General features: G+C 42.6%; 1 protein-coding gene across 2 annotated transcripts in view; it reads left to right on the top strand.

The window, feature by feature from the left end:
- LOC117477987 (zinc fingers and homeoboxes protein 2-like) overlaps nt 1-24926 on the top strand; it is a 176416-nt gene that overhangs the window by 128903 nt on the left and 22587 nt on the right. For both annotated transcript variants that reach the window (XM_034124832.1, XM_034124833.1), the window contains exons 4-5: nt 14811-18054; nt 20367-20550. In XM_034124832.1, coding sequence (XP_033980723.1) covers nt 15140-18054; nt 20367-20547 — 3096 coding nt within the window. In that variant the 5' untranslated portion in view covers nt 14811-15139 and the 3' untranslated portion in view covers nt 20548-20550. The remainder of the gene's footprint in view (nt 1-14810; nt 18055-20366; nt 20551-24926) is intronic.

Raw genomic sequence — 24926 nt, forward strand, 5'->3', positions numbered from 1 at the left:
CCTATTAAAAAAGTATACTTTATTTGAGGTCACGACTAAGTTTTGCAAAGTTTCTGGTGTAGTATTTTAGTTTTGGCTGTTGGGTTCTTCTTACTTCAGTGTGAAGATCCACTTTGTGAGACACGAAAAATACTTAATATACATACTGTTAATCACCTCAGTAAATATAACAACATTATTTTATAAGCTTTGGAATGAGCTTTGCAAAGTTATTTGAAAAGTCTGCAGTCCTTCATTAAAGGTGGGGTAGGAATCTTGGAGAAACCGGCTCGAGATCGCTAGAATTTGAAAATACACAGCCGGAAAAAATCTGCCACTTCCTTACAGAGCCCCTCCTCCAACACACACGAACGCGCACATGACCAATGAGGGCACGAGATAAGTTTGTGCACAGATGGAAGGCTGACAGGCAGGTAGGCCATCCAGTTATTTTAGCCGGGCCGGCTAAAATGATTGGTCGTGCTTTTTACAGTACTACGGCTTCCACAGATGACATTTTTTTATGGATTTGTTGTCAAAGCACTTAAGATATTCATTGCTATCGGGATGTTAAGAGCATTCCATGGAATATAACAAAAAGTGTATCTCGAGCCGGTTTCTCAAACTTACCTACCCCAACTTTAATGCATAATAATCTAAATGAAAACCAGTGCGTGTTGTTGACTTACCTCGCAGCACAAGTACATTTCATGCAGAAACGAGATAAATGGAAAAACATATTTAAAAAACTAGATAACAACAGTTATTTTGTGAATGTCAATATAAATGAATATTTCCGGATAATGGATTTTTTCTCCAACATTCCAAAACGTAAATATATTTAGTTTACAGAAAAATAAAAGTATAAAAGAGGAGAACATCTTCACATGGGAGAAGACAGAACCACATATTTTATGGAAAAATTACTTTTTAATAAATCAAAATAATTCCAATTATATATATATATTATATATATATTTTTATATCAAAATAATATTTTTTTTTCTGCTTATCACTTACTTACAGCTTGATTATAAAATATTAGTTTGATATTGAAAACAGCTTGTAATCACAAAGTTTGAGCAATAACTATTCAATAAAAGTTATCTCAATCATCCTTCCATCCATGACCTGTTTCTCAGAGTATTTAGCATCTCCCTCTACACGTAGCAGAGTCAGTGATGTAGCGTCTGATGGATGGATTGTGTCTGGATGATGAGAGATAAGCGATGTAGGGATGAATAGATAGATTTATGTCATCATATTCAGCTCTGCAGGCTCGACCTTGAGGGACTGAGCGATACTGGAGTTTGTTGAACTCGATGCACGGCTTTGCGAGAGGCTGAGAGTGCTCTCCACTGCAGCCAATCACCAGGGCCCAAACTCTCTCAAGGTTCTCTGCCAATGAAAAGCCAGCTTTGTTCAACATCAGATTGTCTCAGCAGATCCCTGACCCTGGCCGTGACACGCCTTATTTGGCCTTTCACGGTCGACACCCGGCCATTTGTCGGACACAAGCTATCGGGCCAAGAAACCACTCTGATCAGCTGTTCAGCTAGGAAATGAGAAGCGAAACGGAAGTGAGGGACGTAAACAAACGATTTAAGAAGGCACAGGACAGCAGCTAAACCCCAGCAGGTGACATCAAACATAGCCCTTAAATGTCCTCTCTTACCTCCCACACATAGCAGGGACATCTCTGATATCGGCGGGAGCGTCCCCGGCTGTCCTCTGCTGAGAGCTCCGTGATTTGTTTGGTCAAGTCCGGTTTTTCATCTCATCGTAAATTTAGCAAGAAGTGGCCATTATTACATTGCTGACTCAATAAACTACACACCCGCCAGAACACTGCGATCATCAGATGCAGGTCTATTAACTGTGATTTTATAGTATGTCTGCACTTTATGTGCTCATTTCATCATTCATGTATTTTTATATTCTAAAACATGTTTTCGATGGACGAGAGTGAAAATGGAACGCACACGCTATTTGTTTGTTTATATCAGTCTGTTCTTCTTCTCTGTCTTCCGGTTGTTGCCTATTTTGAATGACGAATACACACTACCGCCGCCTGCTGGTAAGGAGAGTTATTGCCACTCACGCATGCGCAGTTCGTACGTGCTCGGCTGAAGTCTTTGCGGTGATTTCCAGTGCGACACACGGCCAAGACACAGGAGAACTCGTCGATGGAACTGTCGGTGTCGGGTGTCGGCGAGTTCTCTGGTGACTGCCTGGTGTGTCAGGGCCTTTAGATTGTATCAGTAATCACCCAGACCTACGTAGAGCCCTGTTAGAACAGATTGTCTTTCAGAAGGAAAGGATTATTCAAACTGACTATTTCTGTCTGTGGTTTCTGTCCCATGTCAGTGATTCCTACAGACTGCAGTTACTGGTAAAATAGCGTGTCTCCTGAGGTGAAGCCAGTCATGACGTCCTGACTGTATGGTTCTCAGAACTCTTATATAACACAGTGAGATGTTTATCTGTATAAGCTGAAGAGAAAGCAGCTGGAAACAGACTGGCACTCTGAGAAAGCTGGGTCATACTACCAGCTGTGTTAATGATGCATTAGCACCACGAGGTGCCCACACAAAGGCATCCTTTGATCAATCATTTAGCTTCCCCACACACACTTATACTGGAGTACACACACATGGAGCTGGCAGTTCCTGCTGCATGATGACTGAGGGGGGTCACGGGACTCTGGGATGCTTTTGCTTTTCAAACAACATTTATTAACTGTTAGTCGTTTAATTACATGCTAATGTGCTGTCACTTTTCCCAGAAGACATGCAGTAAGAGTAGTATGTAGGGTCCATCATGCCAGATGTACGAGTTATTGTTGTACGATATTTAAGCTTTTTGTACGATGTAAGATCAATAATGACTACGTACAATTATGATTGTATTTATACGACAAATGTACCTAATGTACAATGTACGATCATTACTGCCAAATGGGCCAAATTTGAAAACTTTGAGAGACTTACAATTGGATGTTTTTTGTCAGATTTTTCTAGTTTTATTTAATTTCTGGATCACAAAGTATAGATCCTACATCTATGCTTACAAAACTTTTCTGAAATGAACTCTTTCAAACCCATCATGCTGGGTCTATGCTCTTATATTGATTAATGTGACTCAGTAGCAGGACTGTCGTCCATCGCTTCAATCTTATTTGAAGAGAGTTTGCATCAGACCAGCTTTGTTGCTGAATCCATTTGAAATTATAGTAGAGATTAAAAAATTCAGTGTTAAAAGGTTATCAAAATGATGGCCTTCCAGACACATACGTCTTTCACACATCATAGCTTAAAGGTATTTTCATGTGAAAGCAGTCGCTGTCACAATCTGATGAAGGACCCAAATGCAGCACTCGAGAAACCAAAGAGTATTGGTAATATACTTTATTGGTATTACCAGAGCAGAGGGATAGCAGCAGAACAGTAACAGCCGGATGACGTGCAGGCAAGCGAACCAGAGGACAGCAGGCAGAGGGTGAGTCAAGGCCGCCCTGGGTCAGACTGGTCTGACCCAGGAGCTCCACTTCCCAGGTGAGGGCGGCGACGAACTGAGGAGTCGAAAGGATGGTGTCCGAGCCTCTGGGAATGTTCCCTCCCTCCCCAACTGACGAGACAGAGCGTCAGCCTTAATGTTCCGAGAACCAGGGCGGTAGGAGAGGGAGAAATTGAACCGAGTGAAAAAGAGGGCCCATCTAGTCTGTCGGGAATTCAGTCTGCGGGCCGACCGGATGTATTCCAAATTCTTGTGGTCGGTCCACACCAGGAAAGGTTGACTGGTCCCCTTGATCCAGTGACGCCACTCCTCCAGGGCCAACTTCACTGCTAGCAGCTCCCGGTTTCCTACATCATAGTTTCTTTCCGCTGGTGTCAAACGCCTCGAAAAGAAAGCACAGGGATGGAGTTTTTGGCTGTTGGTTGCTCGCTGAGACAGGATGGCCCCCACCCCCATATCAGAAGCATCCACCTCCACAACAAATTGTCTTTCAGTATAGGGTACTCGGAGGATGGGGGCAGAACCTGGCCTTAAGGTTCTGGAACGCCTCCTCAGCCGAGGAGGACCACTGGAACATAACCTTAGAGAAGGTCAGGGCTGTGAGTGGAAAGGCCAAGGTGCTGTATCCACGAATGAACCTCCGGTAGAAGTTGGCGAATCCGAGGAACTGTTGTAGCCGCTTCTGGGAGTCTAGAACCGGCCAGGAAGTGACTGCATCAACCTTGGAGGGATCCATCTCAATGCTCCCCTGTCCCACGATGTATCCCAGAAAAGAGACAGAGGAGGTGTGAAACTCACACAGTCTTAACAAACAGCGAGTTCACCAGCAATCTCTGGAGAACCGCCTGGACGTGGTGCACGTGTTCTTTCTAAGTCTTGGAAAAGATCAGGATGTCATCCAAGTAAATAAATACGTACCGGTCCAACATGTCACGGAGCACGTCATTTACCAACGCCTGGAATACTGCAGGGGCGTTGGTAAGTCCAAAAGGCATCACCAGATACTCTAGTGCTAGTGCCCCGAGGCGGTGTTGAAGGCGGTCTTCCACTCATCCCCCTCGCGAATACGTACCAAGTGGTACGCGTTACGCAAGTTCAGCTTAGTGAATATGTTTCATGATGGTTCCCGGACAGGAGCATGTGAATGGGTACAGTCTGATGAGTCACTGTCCCCAGCAGGTGACCATCTAAGGTGCTGGCTGGAACTGGGCGAGATAAGGGAACCCGGTCTATCCCCAACTCCAGCATAAGCTCTTCGTCCATAATACTCGCGTCCGAACCAGAGTCAATAAAGACTGCAATGGCCTGAGAGCTATCCGGTAATAGCAACCGGGCGTGGCTCAACGGTCTCTGAGTGGGAACAAATCCAGGGGTTTGGCTCACCAGTATGTTCCCCATTTCTGCTGAGCCTTGCCTTTTACCGGGCAGTGAGAAACAAAATGGCCGGCCCGGCCGCAGTAGAGACATAGGTTACCTCGTCTGCGATGTTCACGCTCCTCCAAGGTGAGGCTGGTGCGACCCACCTGCATGGGCTCGTCACCCCCTGGTTGCGGCTCTGGAGTGAGGCGAGGAGTCCCAGTCGAACCCGGATGTCGGGGCACCCAGGCATGTTGAACTCCCTCCGACCGTTGCTCCCGTCTCTGTGTCTGGATGTGCCGGTCCATGCGGGAAGTCAGCTCAATCAGCCCATCCGGTGAGTTGGGCAGATCAAAAGACACCAGCTCGTCTTTAACGTAAGCCGCCAAGCCACGCAGATAGGCGTCACACTGGGCTGCAGAATTCCAGTTGCTGGTGCGAAACTCAATAGCATAATCCACCACAGATCCATTACCCTGGCTCAGGCTCAGTAGTCCTCCTGCAGCGTCTGGACCCACATACACGGGTCCAAACACCTTGCGCAGCTCCGTGGAAAAGACAGGGAAAGAAGAGCAGGCGGGTGTCTGCTGCTCCCATTCAGCTGTGCCCCACAGTCGGGCTTTCCCAGTCAGATGATTGATCGTGAACGCCACACGAGCTGCCTCGGAAGCGAAAGTGTGTGGCTGCAGCGCGAACAGGATAGAACAGTTAGTAAGAAACGGGCTGCAGCCCTCCGGAGTTCCCACCCGAGGCTCTGGGGTAAATCCGATCGGAGAGGATGCAGAAGCGGGTGCCGGTGGCCTGGGAAGAGGCACTGGAGCAGCCACTACTGCTGCTGCTGTAGCTGCGCAGCTAAGTAGGTTAGCGTCTGGTCATGTTTAGAGTTTGCATGATGAGCCTCGGTAACCAGGGAGACTATCGAGGCTTCCTGCCTCTGGAGAGCGTCCTCAACTCTCTCGAAACGGTCTCTAGGTGAAGAGGAGTGCGCTGGGTCCATGTTCTGGCCAGATCGTTCTGTCACAATCTGATAAAGGACCCAAATGCAGCACTCGAGAAACCAAAGAGTATTGGTAATATACTTTATTGGTATTACCAGAGCAGAGGGATATCAGCAGAACTAGGGATGTCCCGATCACCTTTTTTTGCTCCCGATCCGATTCCGATCATTTGATTTTGACAATCTGCCGATACCGATTTTTCCCGATCCGATCTTCATGCAATGCATTAAGAGAAAAAAAAGGTAACAGATAACGGCTGGTCATCCAACGCGATGAATTCAGCTGTCTTGGCTGTTATTTTTTTGGCCTTTTCACTGTTCTGGGGCAGTTTCTCTTTCCTTTTAAAAGTCTCTGAAAGTGTCGGTTGTTTCAGTGCCGTTACCTGAGTGGCCGCTGTGTACTCGTCGTGTTGTTGTTGGTGTTTGTTTCTCAGGTGGCGTATTAGATTGGTCGTGTTGAACGTAGCTCTGTTCTTTCCACCACGCGGAACCTCCGCCTTGCAAACATTGCATCTGGCTGTTACACTGCTTTCGCTTTCAATTTTATAATACTTCCAAACTCCTGACATTTTCTCTGTCCCGACTCCCGAGTCACCAGCTGAACGTAGCCTCTTGTTAGCTTACTGCTACTATTAGACACTGCGCCCACTCTGTTGCCAGATTTGAGAGAAATAAGCAACCAGGTCTATGAAAACAAGCCCAAAAGAAGCAACACATACATGATGTTGTGTAATTTTAAACCAAAACTAAGGCCTCAGGATGACTTTAAGACGTGAACATGGTCATTTTTGTTTTGTCACATTAAATAAAATAAGAAAAATATTTTATAAAAAAAAAAAAAAAAAATCCCGATCCCCGATTTTTTTCTCCCGATTCCGATCTTTTGAAAATCACGTGATCGGCTCCGATCCCCGATCACGTGATCGGATCGGGACATATCTAAGCAGAACAGTAACAGCCGGATGACGTGCAGGCAAGCGAACCAGAGGACAGCAGGCAGAAGGTGAGTCAGGGCCGGGCAGAGGGTCAGGGAGCAGGTGAGGCAGGCAACGTAGGTACAGGCAGGGTCAGACAGCAGGCAGAGCAGGCAGGTCAGGGACAGGCACGGTCGGAACCTGGTAAGCAATCTGGTAACAAAAGCGTGAAAGACTAGCATGAAGTCAAAGTACGATCTGGCAACGGGTGTGTGTCTGAGGGTTTAAATACTGGCAGTGTGACTAATGGGTGCAGTAGAGAAAGAGAGTGAGCAAAAACGTGTGTGATTAACAGGTGAGACAGGTGAAGGGAAAACTACTGGTGAATGATGGAGCAGACTGTGACAGTCGCAGGCTCTTACTGTGGAACAGGAGGTGTTCACAACCAAAGCCGTCACTTTTATTCAGAAGTCCAATATTTGTTTGAACATGGACAAATCAAAGCATCTCAGACATATTACTTTGGGTTCTACAATTTTCCTTAAACACCAATTATGATGACACTTTTTGATACTTTGTATAGAACAGCTGCCTTACTAAACAATTGTTCAACTGCCCACTTTTCACCAAACTGAGAAGAACCTGATTCTCATAAGAAGGACGATAAAATAGAGGAATGTGCAAAAATCAGTATCTTCTATTAAATCACTTTATAATAACTATCTATATCAGAAGGCTTGATTATTATTTGTCCTTTAATTTCATCTTTATTTGCAAAGATTAATCACTGATCTGTGCTGCGCTTTGATCTTGACGTTGAGAATAAAGATCAGTGTACTCATTCATTATGTTATGGTAATTTCCCTTTTTTACTTATGATTGCCTGCTTATTCAAACATTATTGTACTGTTGGGTTTTATGTGTTTGATGTAAAGCACTGTAATGCATGTTATTTGCAGTGCTGTAAACGTTAGTATTATTATATTCATTGTATTATTATTATTAGCCGATTATGTGCGGGAAAATATAATGACTTTACTCGAGTGTACAACAGTCCGATGATGGACGTTGTGTTATGCTAAATAGGTTGCAATCAAATGAGTTTGAACAATTGATGAACACATTTTCTGGCCTTTGTTTTGGTTGTTTTTAACCATTCAATGGTGAAAATAGATTTGATTACATGCTTGGTTAAAAAGACTCTTTAGAGAACTGATGATACATTGAATTGAAAACCATGTTTCAGCAGCTGTAGTTAAAAAAAGAACTGACAGAGAATAAGGAGAGTGTTAGCAGGTTGGTTTGTGAGGAGAAATGGAAGTGATTAAAAACATGTCATTATGTTCAGTGAGGCCTTTTTCTACTCTGATCTGTCTGTTCTGTATCTGTACACAACACCAATATTCAACTGAGGCATCGAACATGCAATTTCATAAAACTTAGGGTATAATTAAAAAATGTGACCCAGTCTAAAGCACGGTGTTAGAATGACATCAGTTAAAGTTCAATTTCTTTGAGTCCTTACATATAGTTTGTGTTACAGATTTTACATTTCAGGGCTCAAAAGGCCACTGGTATTGTATCGGTACATTTCTGGAAGTGTTATTTAGAGCATCAGATCTTTGAGCGTTTGGTTTCAGGATGAGTTATGATTCACCCTAATTCAGAATCCCTGGTGACTGAAGACGAGCAGCGGTGGAATTTGTTTCTAGTTTCTGTAAATGTTTTTCTGCCCTCCCTCCAGTTTGCCCTTGTTCCAGTAAAACGTCTATAACCCCTCCTATTAGCACACTTGGCGCCTTCCGATCTGTCTTTTGTCTCGCTAATTTGTCATTTCATTTCCCAAGATATCTCCTCATTACCTTCTTTCTTTCATCTCCGAGTTGTTTTATGGCATTCTTGACACCCTTTTCTCTCCGCTATGCCCTTGTTCGCCTTGACATGCAAACTGGATTGGATCCAGTGCAGTCAGAGAGATAGATGGATACAGTTTGTGGTTAGACTGATGCTTGGCTTTGACCTTGATGGAGGAGAAAATCTGATCTGTTTTCTCTCATCAGTGTCTGTAAATCCTGCAGTGAACTCTGCCTCACCCGGGCTCATCCACTCCAGTTACTCTGGTGTCACTTACAGAAGGAAGTTAGAGTGTCCCATCCTGATCTGAATTTGGTTTGGGCAGAATTTAGCAGGAAGGGAATCCTTTGGGGAAAAAGTCCTGAATGTCTATCTAAAATTACTGATGGCCTTGAAAAATCAGGACATTATGGAAGAAGAAGAAAGGGACTAATGTTTGTTTGTCTTCAGAAAAACTCCCAAATGTGCACTTCTTGCAAATCACTGTTGTCCCGGCTGCAGTTGTATTGTTTTCCACATAATTACAAAAGTGCTATCGTGCTCTGAACAATCCCCTTTACACAATATTGTACAAGTAATTACAATGCTGAGCCCGACCGAATGGGACGCAGCCGAGCAGCACATGACTCCCCTCTCCAGAAGTTGGACCGGGGTCCTGGGGGCCGATCCAGTGATGCAGCAAAACATGACACTGCCGGGTCCTTTCTTCCCTTTTCTTCCTTTCTTTGTGGAGCTGGCAGCGCTCCTCCGCAGCGGCATGAAGCTCCGTCCCCCTTATTTTCTCTATCCTTAGCTCCTCTCAGCCAGCCCCGCAAACCTTATCTGTTCATTTACACCAATTTCTAGTTTCATAAGATAAGACAGTATGAACCTTTATTGATCTCAGTGGGGAGATGCAGGTGTCATAGCAGCAGCAACAGAAAAAGGAAGAATCACTGATAGTACACATGGGAATATATACGGGGGTAATAAGAATACAAAATACGAATAAACATGTATTAACAAGATGAATAGAAAACACAAAAATAATATGAGTTAAGCTGTGATCTAGTCAATGTACATATATACAGATATGTGAGCAAGGTTAAATATATATACATGTAACCCTTGTATGGTATTCGAATCGCAATCGCAATATTTGTCAGAAATATTAGTGTGTGTGTGTGTGTGTGTGTGTGTGTGTGTGTGTGTGTGTGTGTGTGTGTGTGTGTGTGTGTGTGTGTGTGTGTGTGTGTGTGTGTGTGTGTGTGTGTGTGTGTGTGTGTGTGTGTGTGTGTCTGAGACTTTTGTGTTTCTGCCCCTGCCATTCCCGCACAAGGTTGCTACATTGTTGATAAACTAAAGCATGGACACCTGTCTGCTCTCACATTCCCGCATTATGTTTTGCGGGAACCAATCTTCATTTTTTTCACATTCTATCCCAGCTGCACATTTGGGGCAAGACACAATAAATAAAGCTTCTACAGTTTGGGTCCTTATCACAACTGATCAAGATGGCCAAAAGATGCTCTGCTCAGAGGGCCTTCAAATGATTCTGGAAGAGAGTGAACCATTTGATGATGATGTAGAGGAAGAGGAAGAGGTTTCAGAATGTGAGGATCACATTTCTGAGAATTCTGAGTCTGACAGTGACTTTGAAGAAGAGGATGAGATTGAGCATCAGCATATTATTAATATTCAATGCCAGTTATTTTTGATATGGGTTACAGGGTTAACCCTTGATGTGTACTTCCATATCTCTCTTTTGGTCTACTTTCTGTCTCTCCACCTACTCTCCTGGCCTCTCCTGTTTCTGGTGATCTGCAGTACTTTCTTCTTTGGCTCCTGCACACTCGTCTCCCTCCACCTCTTCCTATACTGCTCTTTACCTCCTCCTACACTCCTTTTCCTCTGGTTTTATATCTCTTTTCCCAAGCCATCTCTGGCAGCAGCTGCATCTCTGGAAAAAGTATTTATAAGCAATAAAACATGTGAAAACGTGGAAGATATGAATGGATATTGCAATATTTATTAGGTATTGGTTGAGGCTGCAAGCTATTTAACTTTGTCTAAATAGGAGTCAATGGAGACTGTTAAGAGCAACTTAACATCTATTTAGCTTGAATATGCCCCCTTGACTTTTTCAGAATCTGTTGATTTTATCCTCTGCAACTTAACAAAAGCTTCAAACAAGAGTTGCGTATTCAGCTGTGGCTCTATGAAGTCTGGATAACCACCAGAGACGATGTGTGAAACCATCATTTCCACCACTGTGGAAGAATGAAATACAATTCCACCACAGAGAAGTGAATGTCTTGGAGTGGGCGCAGAATGGACATGATCATAAATCAGCAAACAGGTCCTGAAACAGTTGCTTTTTAGTGTAGCAAAGTCAATACATTTTCTGGAGGTCTAGAGAAAACAACATTACTGGCTTTAGTAAATACAAATCTGCAGGAGCAATGTAGATATCACCTTTGAGCTATGACCACAGTCATTTGAAAGTATAATAGTTGTTCATATTGTACTTTGAATTGCCTTGGGTTGAAAGGTGCTATATAAATAAACTTGTCTTGCCTTGCCTAGTGACTCTACGTATGATTTGAAGGGCCCCTATTGTGGTTGTTTGGCTTTCCCCTTCCCTGTTGTGTGTTCTATAGGTTTTAGTGCATGTTAATGGTCTGCAAAGGCTAAAATCCCTGTGCTTCTCTCCCACACACTCTCCCAGTCTGAAACGCTTCCATTGGACTCCTTTGTTTACTTCCGCAAATACTTTTTTGAACATTAAAGCATGGAAACATGTCACAGTAGAGGCACACCAATATGAACCTGAAATTATCATATTATGTCCTCTTTAAATGCACAGCTTTGCCTGATTACAATATATTCTTGAGTTAAAAAAGTTGTATCATTCAGATAGGGAAGAATAAACAGTTAACAATCCTAAGAATGTGGCCAAACTTTGATGCCAACTTTCCATTCTGGCCAGAGTCAGATGCTCGATGCTGAGTGCTACAGGTCTTCTTGTTTCCAAGTTACGACCCGATCCAGGACTTTAATCCAGGCCGTAAAATCATTTTGAGATTATTCAGGTTGTGTGCTAAGTGGATAGAGTGCTGGACTTCGAATCAGGGGATAGCAAGTTTGAGTCCCACTGCAGTCAGCATGTCGGTGTGTCCCTGGGCAAGACACTTCACCCCAAATTGCTCCTGTGGGGATTGCCCACAGTACTGAATGTATGTAAGTTGCTTTGGATAAAAGCATCTAACAAATGACATGTAATGTAATGGAATGTGTGCTCCCTCCCCCCCCCCCCCCCCCCCCCCAGTTTTGGAGAGACGGAGAGAGTGTGAGCAGTGAAATGCTTGAAAAATGATGGCAGTGTTGGTGCTCTCTTTATATTTGGGTTTAACACTCCGTGTGTCTTGGGGTCCCTTTGAGATGCGGTTTAGGAACGTTTTCCATCTTTTTTGCAAATCCAAAAGTGTGAAGACTCTGATTTGAGTTGGTTGTCAAAAGGCTTAATAGCTAAAATTGGCTAGGACACCAATTTTATTTTCTGTCAATCAATTAAACGATATATCATGTCCAGCTCTTGTCTGCGGAATTATTGAAATGCTTACTGGAATCTCATTATTTGAAGAATGCAGTAAACAGCAATGTAAATGCATAAGATTTATAATAACATAGGGTTAGTTCTGCCTCATATCACAATGCAAAAATTCAAATAGGTCTCTCGTTTCTCTGAAACTATAAAATATTTGTGCTGTGCGGGCGGTGAGAAGCTGATAGAGGCTGTGAGAGCATGAAATATTTCCAACATTAAGAGACACAGGGGACAAATAACAGCTTGCCCAATACTAATTAAATGTTGAAATGCTTTCTATTTCACTAAAAAATGTTTTTTCTCCCCGAAAACGATCGGGCAAAGCTTCAACTTTGCATTGATAAACTGCACCAGAACCCAATTTTATCTTTTTGTGATATGTCCTTTAAGATGTTCTATCAAATGTAAATGCTTTCTTCCTCCTCTCCTCTTCATCTGCGCTTGATTCTGTCGTCTGTTTTCTTTTCATCTTTCCTCTCTGTGTCTCCTTTTTGTCTGGCCCTCTCTCCTCCTCCCTCTTTACGTTTGTCTACTTCCTCTTCTCATTTGTCTATTTCTTCTCTCTTTTCACTGTCTTCTCTCTCTTTCTGTCTGCCAGGCCGTGGCCTACTTAACGTGTCTTCTGCTTTGTGCCTGTTTTCTTTCATCAACTTGGAACTTTTTTAGACTCTCCCCTTTTCCTCACCCCTTTATCTCTGCACTTCCACTGTTTCCCATTCACTCTTTCTCTCTCTTTTACCTGCATTTGTTCCTTTCATTTGTTCCTCTTTTCCCATTCCTTCCAACCTGTTATCCCTCCACCCTCTTCCTCCTCTGCCTCTCCATCCATTTGTACCTCGCTCTTCATTGTGTGGATGATAGCTGTCAGGAGATCTCATCACTGAGTCTCTCTTATTACATGATTACAGGGTAATTATCCTGTGAAGTTGTCTTTGCCCGAATCTTTGTTAGACGCTTAATGTCTTTTTAATGGGGTTTGGAGACTTTTTAGTCTTTTGTAGTTGCTGCGGACTCTTCAATGTATTGCATTTACATGTGATTGGCCTGGAACACTGTGTCCTGATTAAGTGGCACTTTTCGCTCCAAATTGTCAGTCAGACTGGCTTCATTTATAACTTCTGGCCTCGGCTTTGTCCTAGACGCCGTCATCTGCCAGTGTCTGATGAAGCTGGGCCTGATGAAGTTTCTCTAATGATCAGGACGAGCGTGGAAATAAAAACTTGGCGTGGGTTTTAAAGTAACGGGGAAAGGCGGGCAGGTAAAGTGTCATGTTGCTCATCAATACTGTAACCCTCCCAACTTCGATGTAGAGTTGTTCAACAAGTAGCACAGTCCCAGAGCGTAGATTATTATGGAACATCTATTTATCAATGTCTATCCCATATGCGCTCACATAGTTTCTCTCACAAATATCGGATATGTGAGGGATAATGTTCAATTTGATCAAAATCACATGCTCAATGGTCACCCTGTGTGCTTTTATTAATGACCGCCTCGTTGCACATTATTCCGCTTAATATACTAAATAAACCGACGACTTGACTCAACATATTGATTAAACATTATTTTATTTACTTAAAGTCATCGTTTTATCCGCTAAGAAAATAAAGTACATTTTCCATGAACCAGTCTTTACACTGCCATAGCCCCTACCATGTTCCTGTTGGGGTTTACTTCCTGTCTGTCTTCTACTCCTGATCCCGTTAGTGTTTACTTCCTGTCTGTCTTCTTCTGCTGATTTTCCTGACGTACAGTGCTCTGTCTTTTAACCTCTTTCCTTACATTTTTTTTCTTTTTTTTACTGGGGACATCATGAATCCAAAATCCAAAATCTGCTCTCCACAGATATAAAAATGAATATTCAAAAAGTATTTCACTGTGTTTTCTGATGGAAGAAAACTAACCAAACTTCTTTCTGCTGATTGATATGACTGACCATCAGCAAATCATCACCGTATGAGATGCTTGAATGAGAAAATCTTCTGTATTTAACTTGATTAATAACAATCTGGATGATGATCTATTACAGCTGAATTTACTTTCGATTGAGTGATTCATTCAGTCTAGATGAAGCAGAAAAACAGGGTATAAACTCTTGATGAATAATGTCCAAACTGTTTTGAAGCTGCTGCTATTTCAGTGAAAAGTATTTCATGCTGTAGAAAAATACTTAAGATTTAATGTAAGTTTTCAGGGTTTTTAAGTGTATTACTTTACACCTAACTTGTCTTTGAAGAAACTTTTATTTCAAATCTCATAATAGTACAAAACTGCGCATATTTCTGGTACAGTTGACCCCAGTGAGAATTAAAATCTCTGTTGATGTTGATGTGTGTTATGCTTTATACTGGGTTGAACTGACATCTCTCAAAAAAATAGAACCAAAAGCCTGTTAACAAAAGTGCAAATTATCTATTTTTTACCCTTCTGTCATTGCCCATCATGCATTTTTCCCGTTCTATGTCTTATTCTGGTTGAATGCAGCACATTACTTCAAACACAAACAATATCAACATGACTATCTTTTCCCAAGTGGCTTCAGCTCAGTTCACTGAACACAAACAATATTAACATGTCATTTTCTCTCTCTGTGTTTGTCTCTGCGCAGCTTGAAAGCCGCTGCTGTCTGTGATGCCCTCCCATGACGCCCAGGTCGCTAGCTGACACTGCCAGTGAGCGGGAGACGCCACTGCACAACCGGTCCTGGGCCGGCACAGTCAGCCGGTTCTCGCCCTCCCACTTGCACACTGGAGATTAAACTCCACCCACCTACCAGTATCCACAGCCATCAGCTCCAATCCACCCAAGTAAGTTCCTTTCATAAACCAACTCACTGACGTCCTCGGCCAGCACCAGCAGCAGCCAAAAACCGCAGTATCTTCAACGCAATCAGCAACACCAGCACAACCATTATTAACACCACCAGCAGCAACCATCATGTCCAGTCGTAGAAAGTCCTCCACCCCCTGCATGGTCCGGGTCGTGCATGAAGAGCAAGATGACCCTGATGAGGTAATGGATGTGGAAATATTGACGGACAACTATGCGACAGAAAAAGAACAATCAGAATCATCTGAAACTGCAGAAGACCTCCAGCAGGAGAACTCAGAGAAACCAGACCAGCAGACGTTTCCAGAAACAGTGGAAACCCAGAATACTGAGCCATTAGAACAAACGGAGCAGTTGAGTGAAAAAGACCAACCCCCTGTCATTGACGATGAAGAAACCATAGAGGAGAAGGACAGGGAAGAGGTGGACTCTGACCCGCTGTCTCAGAAAAAAGAGTCCAGAGGCTATGAATGCAAATACTGCCCGTTTTCTACACAGAACCTGAATGACTTTAAAGATCACGTAGACTCCAGCCACCCTAACGTCATTCTCAATCCGTTGTACCTCTGTGCTGTCTGCAACTTCAACACCAAGAAGTTTGACTTGCTCACAGAGCACAACGAGAGCCAGCACCCGGGCGAGACGAATTTTAAGTTCAAGCGGATAAAAATGAACAATCAAACTATCTTAGAACAGACAATCGAAGGCAAGGACAATTCAGTTGTATGCGAAATGTCAAATGAACAGGACGACAGCAACAGCAGCTTGCAGTTTCCACCATGCATATCAACCGCAGTGAAAACCCCCGACAACATCCAGTCACTGTATCAAGGGGGGGAACTGAAGAGCCAGACTCAGAAGAATCAAATCACAGTAGTCAACATCAACGGAACAGTGATCATCCCCGAACCCAATATCCTTCAAGGGCTCTCGCATGTCACCCCAATGCTCCAGCGTCCGCCTAACTTTAACTCTGTACCAAAAATAGCTGTTCCCTTGAACACCACCAAATATAACCCTTCTTTAGATGACAACTTAACGTTAATCACGTCCTTTAACAAGTTCCCTTACCCAACGCATGCTGAGCTGTCGTGGCTGACGGCTGCCTCCAAGCACCCGGAGGATCAGATCAAGGTCTGGTTCACTACCCAGCGGCTGAAGCAAGGCATCACCTGGTCCCCAGAGGAGGTGGAAGAAGCCAGGAAAAAGATGTTCAATGGCTCCATCCCTCCTGCACATCACACGTTTACTGCCGCTCACCCGTCTGTCAAATCCACCCAGCAGACCTTTGTCCACACCACAGTCGGACACACAAGTTATGTCCGGACCACTACGTCCAATGGGTTGAGTGTAGTCACCACCACAACTTCTCCCGGTGAAGTTGCAATTGGTTCCAGCCTTGCTATTAAACGATCTTTGCCAACACATCTAATGACAGTGTCTGGCCCGGAGGCTAAACGACCCATAATGGCAGTTGCCCCCCATTCTGGCAATGCTAAAGACAGGGGCCTCATGGCTCCTCCCCCTCCTCCTCCCCCAAAAGACCGCCTCCCAATGGCTCCGCCTCCTGTTCCAATGGAGACGAGGAGACCTGTAGCAGTTCCTCTGGTCACCTCTGAGATGAGGTGGCCATCCTCAACTGTGCCTTTAATGCCACCGCCCTCATCATCATCTTCTTTGTTGTCCAAAGGGAAGATTCTCTCTACGTTAGGAAACACCAAAACAAAGCCAGTGGTGTCCCTGCCCTCCCTAGTCTTTCCAGAATCTTTAACAAGGCCCTTGATAGTTCCTCCGCCTATCTTTGCGCCTTCATTTAAAAACCCTTTACTTTTTCCTATAACTTCGCCTATCACTTCCAAAGAAAAGCACCTTTATACTCATGCGTTGGCAGCTTCTGATCAAAAGCTGCCAAACTCCCCACCACTCAATGGCCAACAGATAAGAAGGCCAACCATTATCCAGTCAATTCGGGCTCCTACTAAAGCCCTGTCCCAGATTCCAGGGTTTCCCTTCGATAGCAAGAAACTAAAAGAGCAACAAGGATTTGATTGGAAATCCAGCTACCCCAGAGGAGATAAAGTACTCTATCCTCTGGCAGAGGCCAACGGGACATCTCGTACAGACGGAAAATGGTCCCACAATCACAACTCCCTGGCTCAGCACAATGGTGTCCTACATTTGGATGGTGGTGAGCTGGCTGGAGTCCTGAAACCAGACTTTCATCAAAAGTCCTCAGTCCTGACCCAATTCCCCTTGTTGGAAAGGATGAAAGGAAAGACAGCGGAACAGCTGAAGATACTGGAGGAGAACTTCTTGAGGAATGGCTTTCCCACTCTTAATGATGTGGATAATCTGGCGGGCAGCACCAACTTGTCTCACGAGGAAATCGAGAGTTGGTTTGTGGAACGCCGTGCACTACGCGACAACCTGGAACAAGCCCTTCTTAACTCCATGGGCACTAAGAGGATGGGCACCGGTGGCATTGCTGCCATCACTAAGAAACGACTACATCAGCAACAACACCAAACCCTACAGCTAAACGGGATTCACAAGCCAAGCACTGGTGTGGGCCATCTTAAAAGCCCTTTGACTCCCTCGCATTCCCTGCCCATCATTGCACCCTCCATCCCCAACCCTAATTCCTGCTCAGTGCCTCCAGACAGCAGATCCCAGGCCCTCCTCAAGGACGATTTTGCTCAAACGCGGTGGCCTTCCCCTGAGGAGATCAGCCAAATGGAGAGTCGGACAGGACGCGCCGAAATTGCCCGCTGGTTCCACGACAGCCGGCTGCAGAGCGGCCACATGGAGCTGACAGAACTTTTTGTGAATGGAGGGCAGGGGCAGCCTGTATACTCTCCCAAAAACTCTCCCCCCAACATCCTCCAGCGCTGTCAAGAAGGAGCCCTGACAAACAACCACAGCAGTAAGATGTTGGAGGTTGAGTTGGGCTGGCTGATGGATCAGCGCGCCCATAGCCTCAGCAGTCAACAGCAGGATGAGCTCCACGACCGGCTTGCTGGCAGGTACTGGTTTCATAATTTTAAACACTTTTTATAGTCATGTATTTTGTTTACTTCTCTGGGCCTTTCTGATTTGAGTAGTAACAGTTCTCTCAAATTGTTAGTCACACTTATTCCAAACATTTGTCTGAAGTACTTAAATATAAGTTGGAGATTCTCGAACACAGGGGAATGACAGGCAAACAGAAGGGGTGAAAAGACAGTTAGGGTCGATAACCGCTGTAAACATTGGATTTTATGACGGACCTCTGCCCATCGATGGGATGGCAAAATGGCCGGTACACCATCGACTGTGGTAAGAAATAGTTTCAACTGCCCATCCACTGATGGTCTGCATTCCAGTATAGAAATTGAGTTCTGGGAAGGGTTATGTTAAGAATATCTATTGTGAGTCATCTAACCTTGATTTTGGCTGGCCCAAAAAATCAAAAACACATGAATTATGAAAAACTGTTTCATGGTCTAACTCCACAACGACAATATTCAGAGTCTTTTCACATGTTCAGCTCTTTACTTACATGTATTAATGCGTTTAGAAACAAACATTTGATTTTACTTTACTAGGACTTTAAGGGTTACAAGGTCAAACAAGGTTGCAGGCAATGTAAAATGGGTTTCTTGTCTTTTTGCAAACAAATGATGAGAGAGAGTCCATATCATTTAAATAAATGCAGACAATGAGGGATATCCATCTCCTAAACTTGTCCATTAAACTGGACATATTGGTGGGGTTAGATTAATGGAACCCTAACACTCGTGCAAATTAATATGATGCAGTGCTTCTAACCAAGCATGTCACATGAAAACAGTCAAGTCAATTTAATTTATATAATATAGCATACAACCTCCTCTGTTTCTACTCACTGACATCTTCTGGGGTGCGTCCAAAACACATTTCCTGCTTCCTCTCAGTGAGTTTTGTGTTGTTTTTGCCACATTAACATTGTTTCAGGACATTAACCAGCGAATCAACAGGACTCTATTTAGTCTGCCTTCTCTTCCAGGAGCTTGGGAGATCTTTGGCTAAATAACAGAGCCATTAGGTTGGAAACCAATATCTCCACAATCATTTAGGCAAGAGTTAATTTTTCCCATGAGTCAACTCTGGAATGGAAAGCACCACAGAATGAACCTGCACTGACGGCACACTGACAACCTTCTGGTTCTTGTTGGTTTTATAAACTCCGTACACAACAAAACGCACTCTGTAAAGAACAATGAACAGACAACTAAAAATTAATGAGACAGGAAGGCAAGGTTCTTCTACAGTCATTATTGCTGCTTTTTAAAAGTAAATCCAATGAAACAATTCTGAAATCTACTTTAGATAACAAAGGTTAACAGTAAATTGTGATCTTTTAATTAATGAAGTATTATTTTGTAATTAATTTTCCAAAAATGTAAACCCAGACATGAAGTTTGTCCTAGCTTAAACACAATTGAGGCACGAAGAGAATGTAGTCCTTCAGAATGTAATTATTTGAGTATTACGAACCACTTTTGTTTATTCTGATTGTGAGCTTTAGTATCTCAAATAACAGAAAAGGATGACTGTTCCCTTTGTTAATAAAAAAACAAAAATCAATCAAAACAGATTTCAAATATTATTTGATAGATATTTTTTCCTTAATCTGCTAGAATTAAATATATGACAGATCGGTTGCGTCTTAACTTTACAGTGCCATCTAATTTGTTTAAGAAAGCATAGTGGTCCGAAAGACAATTTCTAATTTAGGATAGGGGGACACTGGTCTGTATGTATTTTGAAAAAAGTTTTATATCAACTTATCCTTATCGTGTCTTCCAACCCAGTATGTCTTGTCATTTCCAACACGTATAGCACACAGAACAGAAAATAAATATGCATATTATTATATTATACATATTATATATGTGAAACAAATTAAAGAATAATCCGTTTTTATATGATAGAAAAATGTATCTTAATCTTTAATAAGATACAATACTGCGTGTGGCGCAGCGGGCTAGTGCGTTGGTGTTCGGATCAGCGGAGCACAGGTTCAAACCCCACTGCAGTCAGCATGTCGTTGTGTCCCTGGGCAAGACACTTCACCCCAAATTGCTCCTGTGGGGATTGTCCACAGTATTGAGTATGTAAGTCGCTTTGGATAAAAGCGTCTAACAAGTGACATGTCATGTAATGTAATGTAATACTAAGCACCTTTCTGTTTCTGGATCTTAATGGTTTAGTAGTGTTTTCATCAATCACCAGTAATGATTTAACATTCGAACATGTTTGGTAAATACGAGCGTCTCTCAGTTTCTGTATCTTGACCTGTGACTGACTCCAACAGACTGAGGCAGCAGAACCTGGTGGAGTTTAAGAACGGGGGACGGAATGGAGGAGTCGGGGGAGGAGTGCGGGAGATGTTCGGCAGTTGGCTGGAGGACGGACACTCGAGGAGGGGGCGGGATCTGCTCCTGGACAGAGAGAGGAAGATGACAGATGACACATCTGGGAGGCTGACTGGATAAACGGTAAGAGAGCTGCCAGGTTTGTTTCATGTCAGCTGTTATTATTTTAGAGATGTGGTTCTGGTTGAATTGTTGTTTTTCTTTTCACATTATGTGATCCCTTTTTGTATTTTATGTTAAAACTGTTTCTTGAGAAGTCCTTCAAGCCCTGAGTGTTCTGATCAAAGAAAATTCTCTGAAAAGCTAAAGGTCAGAAATAGAATATGTATGTAATGTTAAAGTTAAAGGTGACCTGTGGAGTTGTTTTGTATACTCACAAACACACACTGCGTTTATCCTTGAGCTCTAGCAAACATGTTGAATGCATGTTTGCTTCCTAATGAAATGTCTGCAAAGCTGAAGTTTTTGAACCTTCCTGTTCGGCCCGTTTTCAAAGGTTTTTAGATATCAAAATAAGTGCTCCTCTCTTCTAATTGCCACAATAATAAAATGTATGGTTCAATACTACATACTAAATTATGATCACTCCTTGCATTGCATTGTGGGTGTATAAATGTATAGCATCTGTGGTCTTCCTGGGTCAGTTTTGGGAGTGTGTGGGAGAGAAACTCCCTCTGGAGAGAACACAGGGATGTTAGCCTCTGCAGACCATTTACATGCACTAAAACCTATATAACACACTACAGGGAAGGGAGAACCCCAAAATGCAATAGAATGTTTTTGAATTATTTTTTGCAAACCCGACATTATACATCGATTTCATTCTAATTTTTTCTAAAACCCTCTCTGTCACTTGATCTGCCCACATTCTGTCTGAGATTCAGTATATCTTATATAAAAGTATAACATTCAGCAAGCTGTTCTGTAGTACCAGATCTGTGTCTGCAGGTTTTCATAATGAGTGAAGTGGTTTAACAGAGCGGGGCCCCGATGGTACCTGATGGTCCCCTGTGCCTCCCCCCCCCCCTCTCCCAGTCTGTTAGTGTTGAAGCCAGCACCTCCATCCCAGGCAACAAACACAACTCCTCCAGCCAGTCACCGTGTGTGTGTAGCTGTGTGAGTTTTGGCATTAGCTGCTCAGCAACAAACACCAACTTCAGGAACATTTAGGGAGGAAAAAAAGCATTATTGGAGGCCTAAAATAGCAGCAGACCCCCTGGTGTGGTAAAGTTTGATAGATAAAAGCCTCCGCCTGGGGCCAAGTGTGACGACAGAGAGTGCTGCTGCTCCTCTCTCCTGTCGACTCTGACAGAAGATTGAAAGTTTTAATGTTCACGGCTTTTTGCTTATTAAAATAGAATCGGTTCAAATGATTCTTCGAGACAAACAGCCGTAAACAAGGTGGAGACTGAACTTCTGACAGCTTGGAAGATTGTCACCATATTTGGATACCTTCAAAATCAGCACTTGACAGCTCAAATCAATAATCAATATGCAGCACGCATACATTTGGATATTATAAATACAAATGTTTTTTTTGGGGACCTGACAATTAGACCCTTTCATTTGTATTAAATTATTAAATTATTTATTCCTTTATTAGACAATTATGTTTGCAATCATTAAAACATAAAATATGTTCATTCATATAACAACAATGAAAAACAAATGTTTCTCCAATGAAAGTTAAGGAAACTGTTAAACTTAAACGTTTTAGAATACACCACAACATTTTAAGAGGCCCCATTATCCTTTTTTTTTTTTTTTTCCTCGTGTTATTGGTTTTTGGGTACCACTTTACAATAAGACTACCCTTATAAAGGATTCATAAAGGGTTTACAATTAGGTTATTAATTAGGTTGTAAACACTTTATTAATCATTAAGAACCATTTATAAACCAGTTCTAACTAAGCCTTATATTGGCTACCTAGCTTACTTTGTCTTCTTCATCAGCCAACATCCTTGGTATCTGTTGTTCACTGAGTTGAGCCTTAAGGCTCCCTTTTACCAATTTGTATTGTAAAGTGTTAAACAAATCACCATTTATTAATGAGTTACTACCATTTATAATTTGTTTAAGTTATATTAAGTCTTAAAGTTATGCATAAATTAGGGCGTGGTCACATTGAGTGACAGGTCTGTCCAGTGACTGCTGCTGTTAGCTTTCTGCTCTGCTAGCAGCTCCGTGATGCTACAGGGGCTCTGCCTGCTCAGCTCATCCGGGGAACATAACTTGAACTCTGCCGTGTTTGTTGTGCTGGTGCCTTGTGGACTATTCTTCATGCTTATATCGTACTATTGTGACTCGCTCCGCGTTTGAAACAGACGGTGCATGAATGCAGTTTTACGGTAAGTGAAATTTGATTACTTTATTTATGTGTTGCTTATGATTTTAGTCAGCTAATGTTAATGAATGTTAAGGCTTGGGTTAGCATGTAGTAAGCAAGTGGTAGCTACATCTGTGCTAACGATGCTAATCGTAGCCTCCAATTTAAAACGTTATAGAGAAGTGTTAAGCATTAAGTGGGATAATACTGTTGAACAAACGGCTTCTGTTTGAGGTTGGTAAAATAAAGTCATCCTTTTAAGTTAGAGAGATATTTTATTAGGTAGGTAACTTTATGCATTGATAAGGTTAATCTTAATTTGCTATGATCGATTATGTAGACAAGCTTACGTCAAAGTAGTGTTGAAGAGCGGCGTAGTGTATGTGAAATTAACCTCACAATAAGATGTGTGTATATTACAAATATTAATGTCCTATTTCAAGATCAGGGCTCGACAGTAACGGTTGCCAGGTTGCCATTGGCAACCATTCAGAAAAAATGTCAACCACTTCTTGGCCTTTGGTTGCCATCAGTGGCAACCACTTTTTAACATGAAGTAATAAGGACAGCAAACAGCTAAATGTGCACCCCAAAATAGATAAATGTTAATTATTTGTTGTATTAAGAGTGATATTTAATTATTGTTGTGACCAGTCGGAACCTGATACTTAAGTTGCACGTGCATTGGTGTGGTTACGGAGCCAGAAAGCGATGCACGTTTACTCGCGTGCGCAGTGCGCTGTGTGTTTGTTTTACAAAAAATGGCGAAGCAAATTAAGTTGTTTGACTGTGGGGTAAAACGTTCGGCCAACCCGTCAACATCTCAAACGAATGTTCAAAGTGATTCAACTGATAAAGCGCAAGGTGAACCCGAACAAAAGCAAAGAGGAAATGGGTAAAGTCTTGGGAGGCGAAATATATATGTACATTCTGCTCCGTTGTCCATTCACTTCCGGTGCAAGTTCCTTCAAAATAAGAGTCCCGATCTTATTACTACCAAAATAAAAGTGCAAAACGAAACTTTACCATAGGAAAATATTGGCATACAAATATAATCACTTCTATAAAATGGTAACACATTTAAATATAGTTAGACATATTAAAGGTAATTTACAGCATTAATAATTCATATCTAATTCTTAACTGTGAATGGTTTTCATTTATTTAAAATTAGAAATGTATTAGTCTGGCCAATCCAAGACTTCAATGCTGAAGGGCCAATGGATCTATGGTGGGGATCAGCACAAAGGTCAAGAAAACCCACATTTGAAAGGGAGACAACGGATGACGAAACTAGTGACTTGCTCAATTCATTTGTGGATCTGTGAAGAACATGACAACAGCTGCACTGCTGGTATTTTGTATACCAGCAATTGAGGGTGGACAAGTTTACTACCACTTAAGTTTCAAATAATTGTGTTAATTACTTATTGTAAAGCATTTGAACATTCTTTTGTGTCACATGTTCATTATTAAGTTGATGTATAACTGTATAGTATCTTAATTATTTAAAATATAAGGTGACTAAAAATGGCAACCGTATTTTCAGTTTTGGCAACCAAAAGCTGATGCCTGGTTGCCAGCCTGGCAACCACTTTTAAAAGTTAGCGTTGAGCCCTGAAGATGATTACTTAGATATTACAATATGGTTGGTTGAGTTGGAGTTCATTATTGAGGTTACACGTTAACGTCACAGTCATATCTGAAGAACGAACCCAAACCTTGTTCTTTTTATTAATTGTATTACCAAATTGGTATCAAATAAATAGTAAGCATTGGTAACACCAATGATGATAAAGTAAACTATTTTATTTGAGTATTTGTGTCTGGGAGAAGGTATTGTACCCAGTTCCTATGTTCGGCAGTTACAGACTGGGCTTTCTTGTAGAAGAGACAAAAAAAAAAAAAAAATAATATGGACCATTACTGTATAATCAGGGGTGCACATAACTGGTACGCAGGCAGGGGCGGTACTGAAGTGGGCCGGTCGGACGATGTGGGCCGGTCGGATAAGTCACTAGCACCCCCCTCCCCCCCCCCCCCCCGTTAGTAATTTACCGAGGTGGGCCGGCGGTTCCGAAGTGGGCCGATCGAGAGTCCCGGGCTGATTTGTAGTCCCAGTCCGCCCCGGCAACAATCTGAAATGCGTACCGTCACTTGTGTCACAAAGC

The sequence above is a fragment of the Trematomus bernacchii genome, unplaced genomic scaffold (genome assembly GCF_902827165.1).
Source record: "Trematomus bernacchii unplaced genomic scaffold, fTreBer1.1, whole genome shotgun sequence".
In the NCBI taxonomy this organism is placed as follows: Eukaryota; Metazoa; Chordata; class Actinopteri; order Perciformes; family Nototheniidae; genus Trematomus; species Trematomus bernacchii.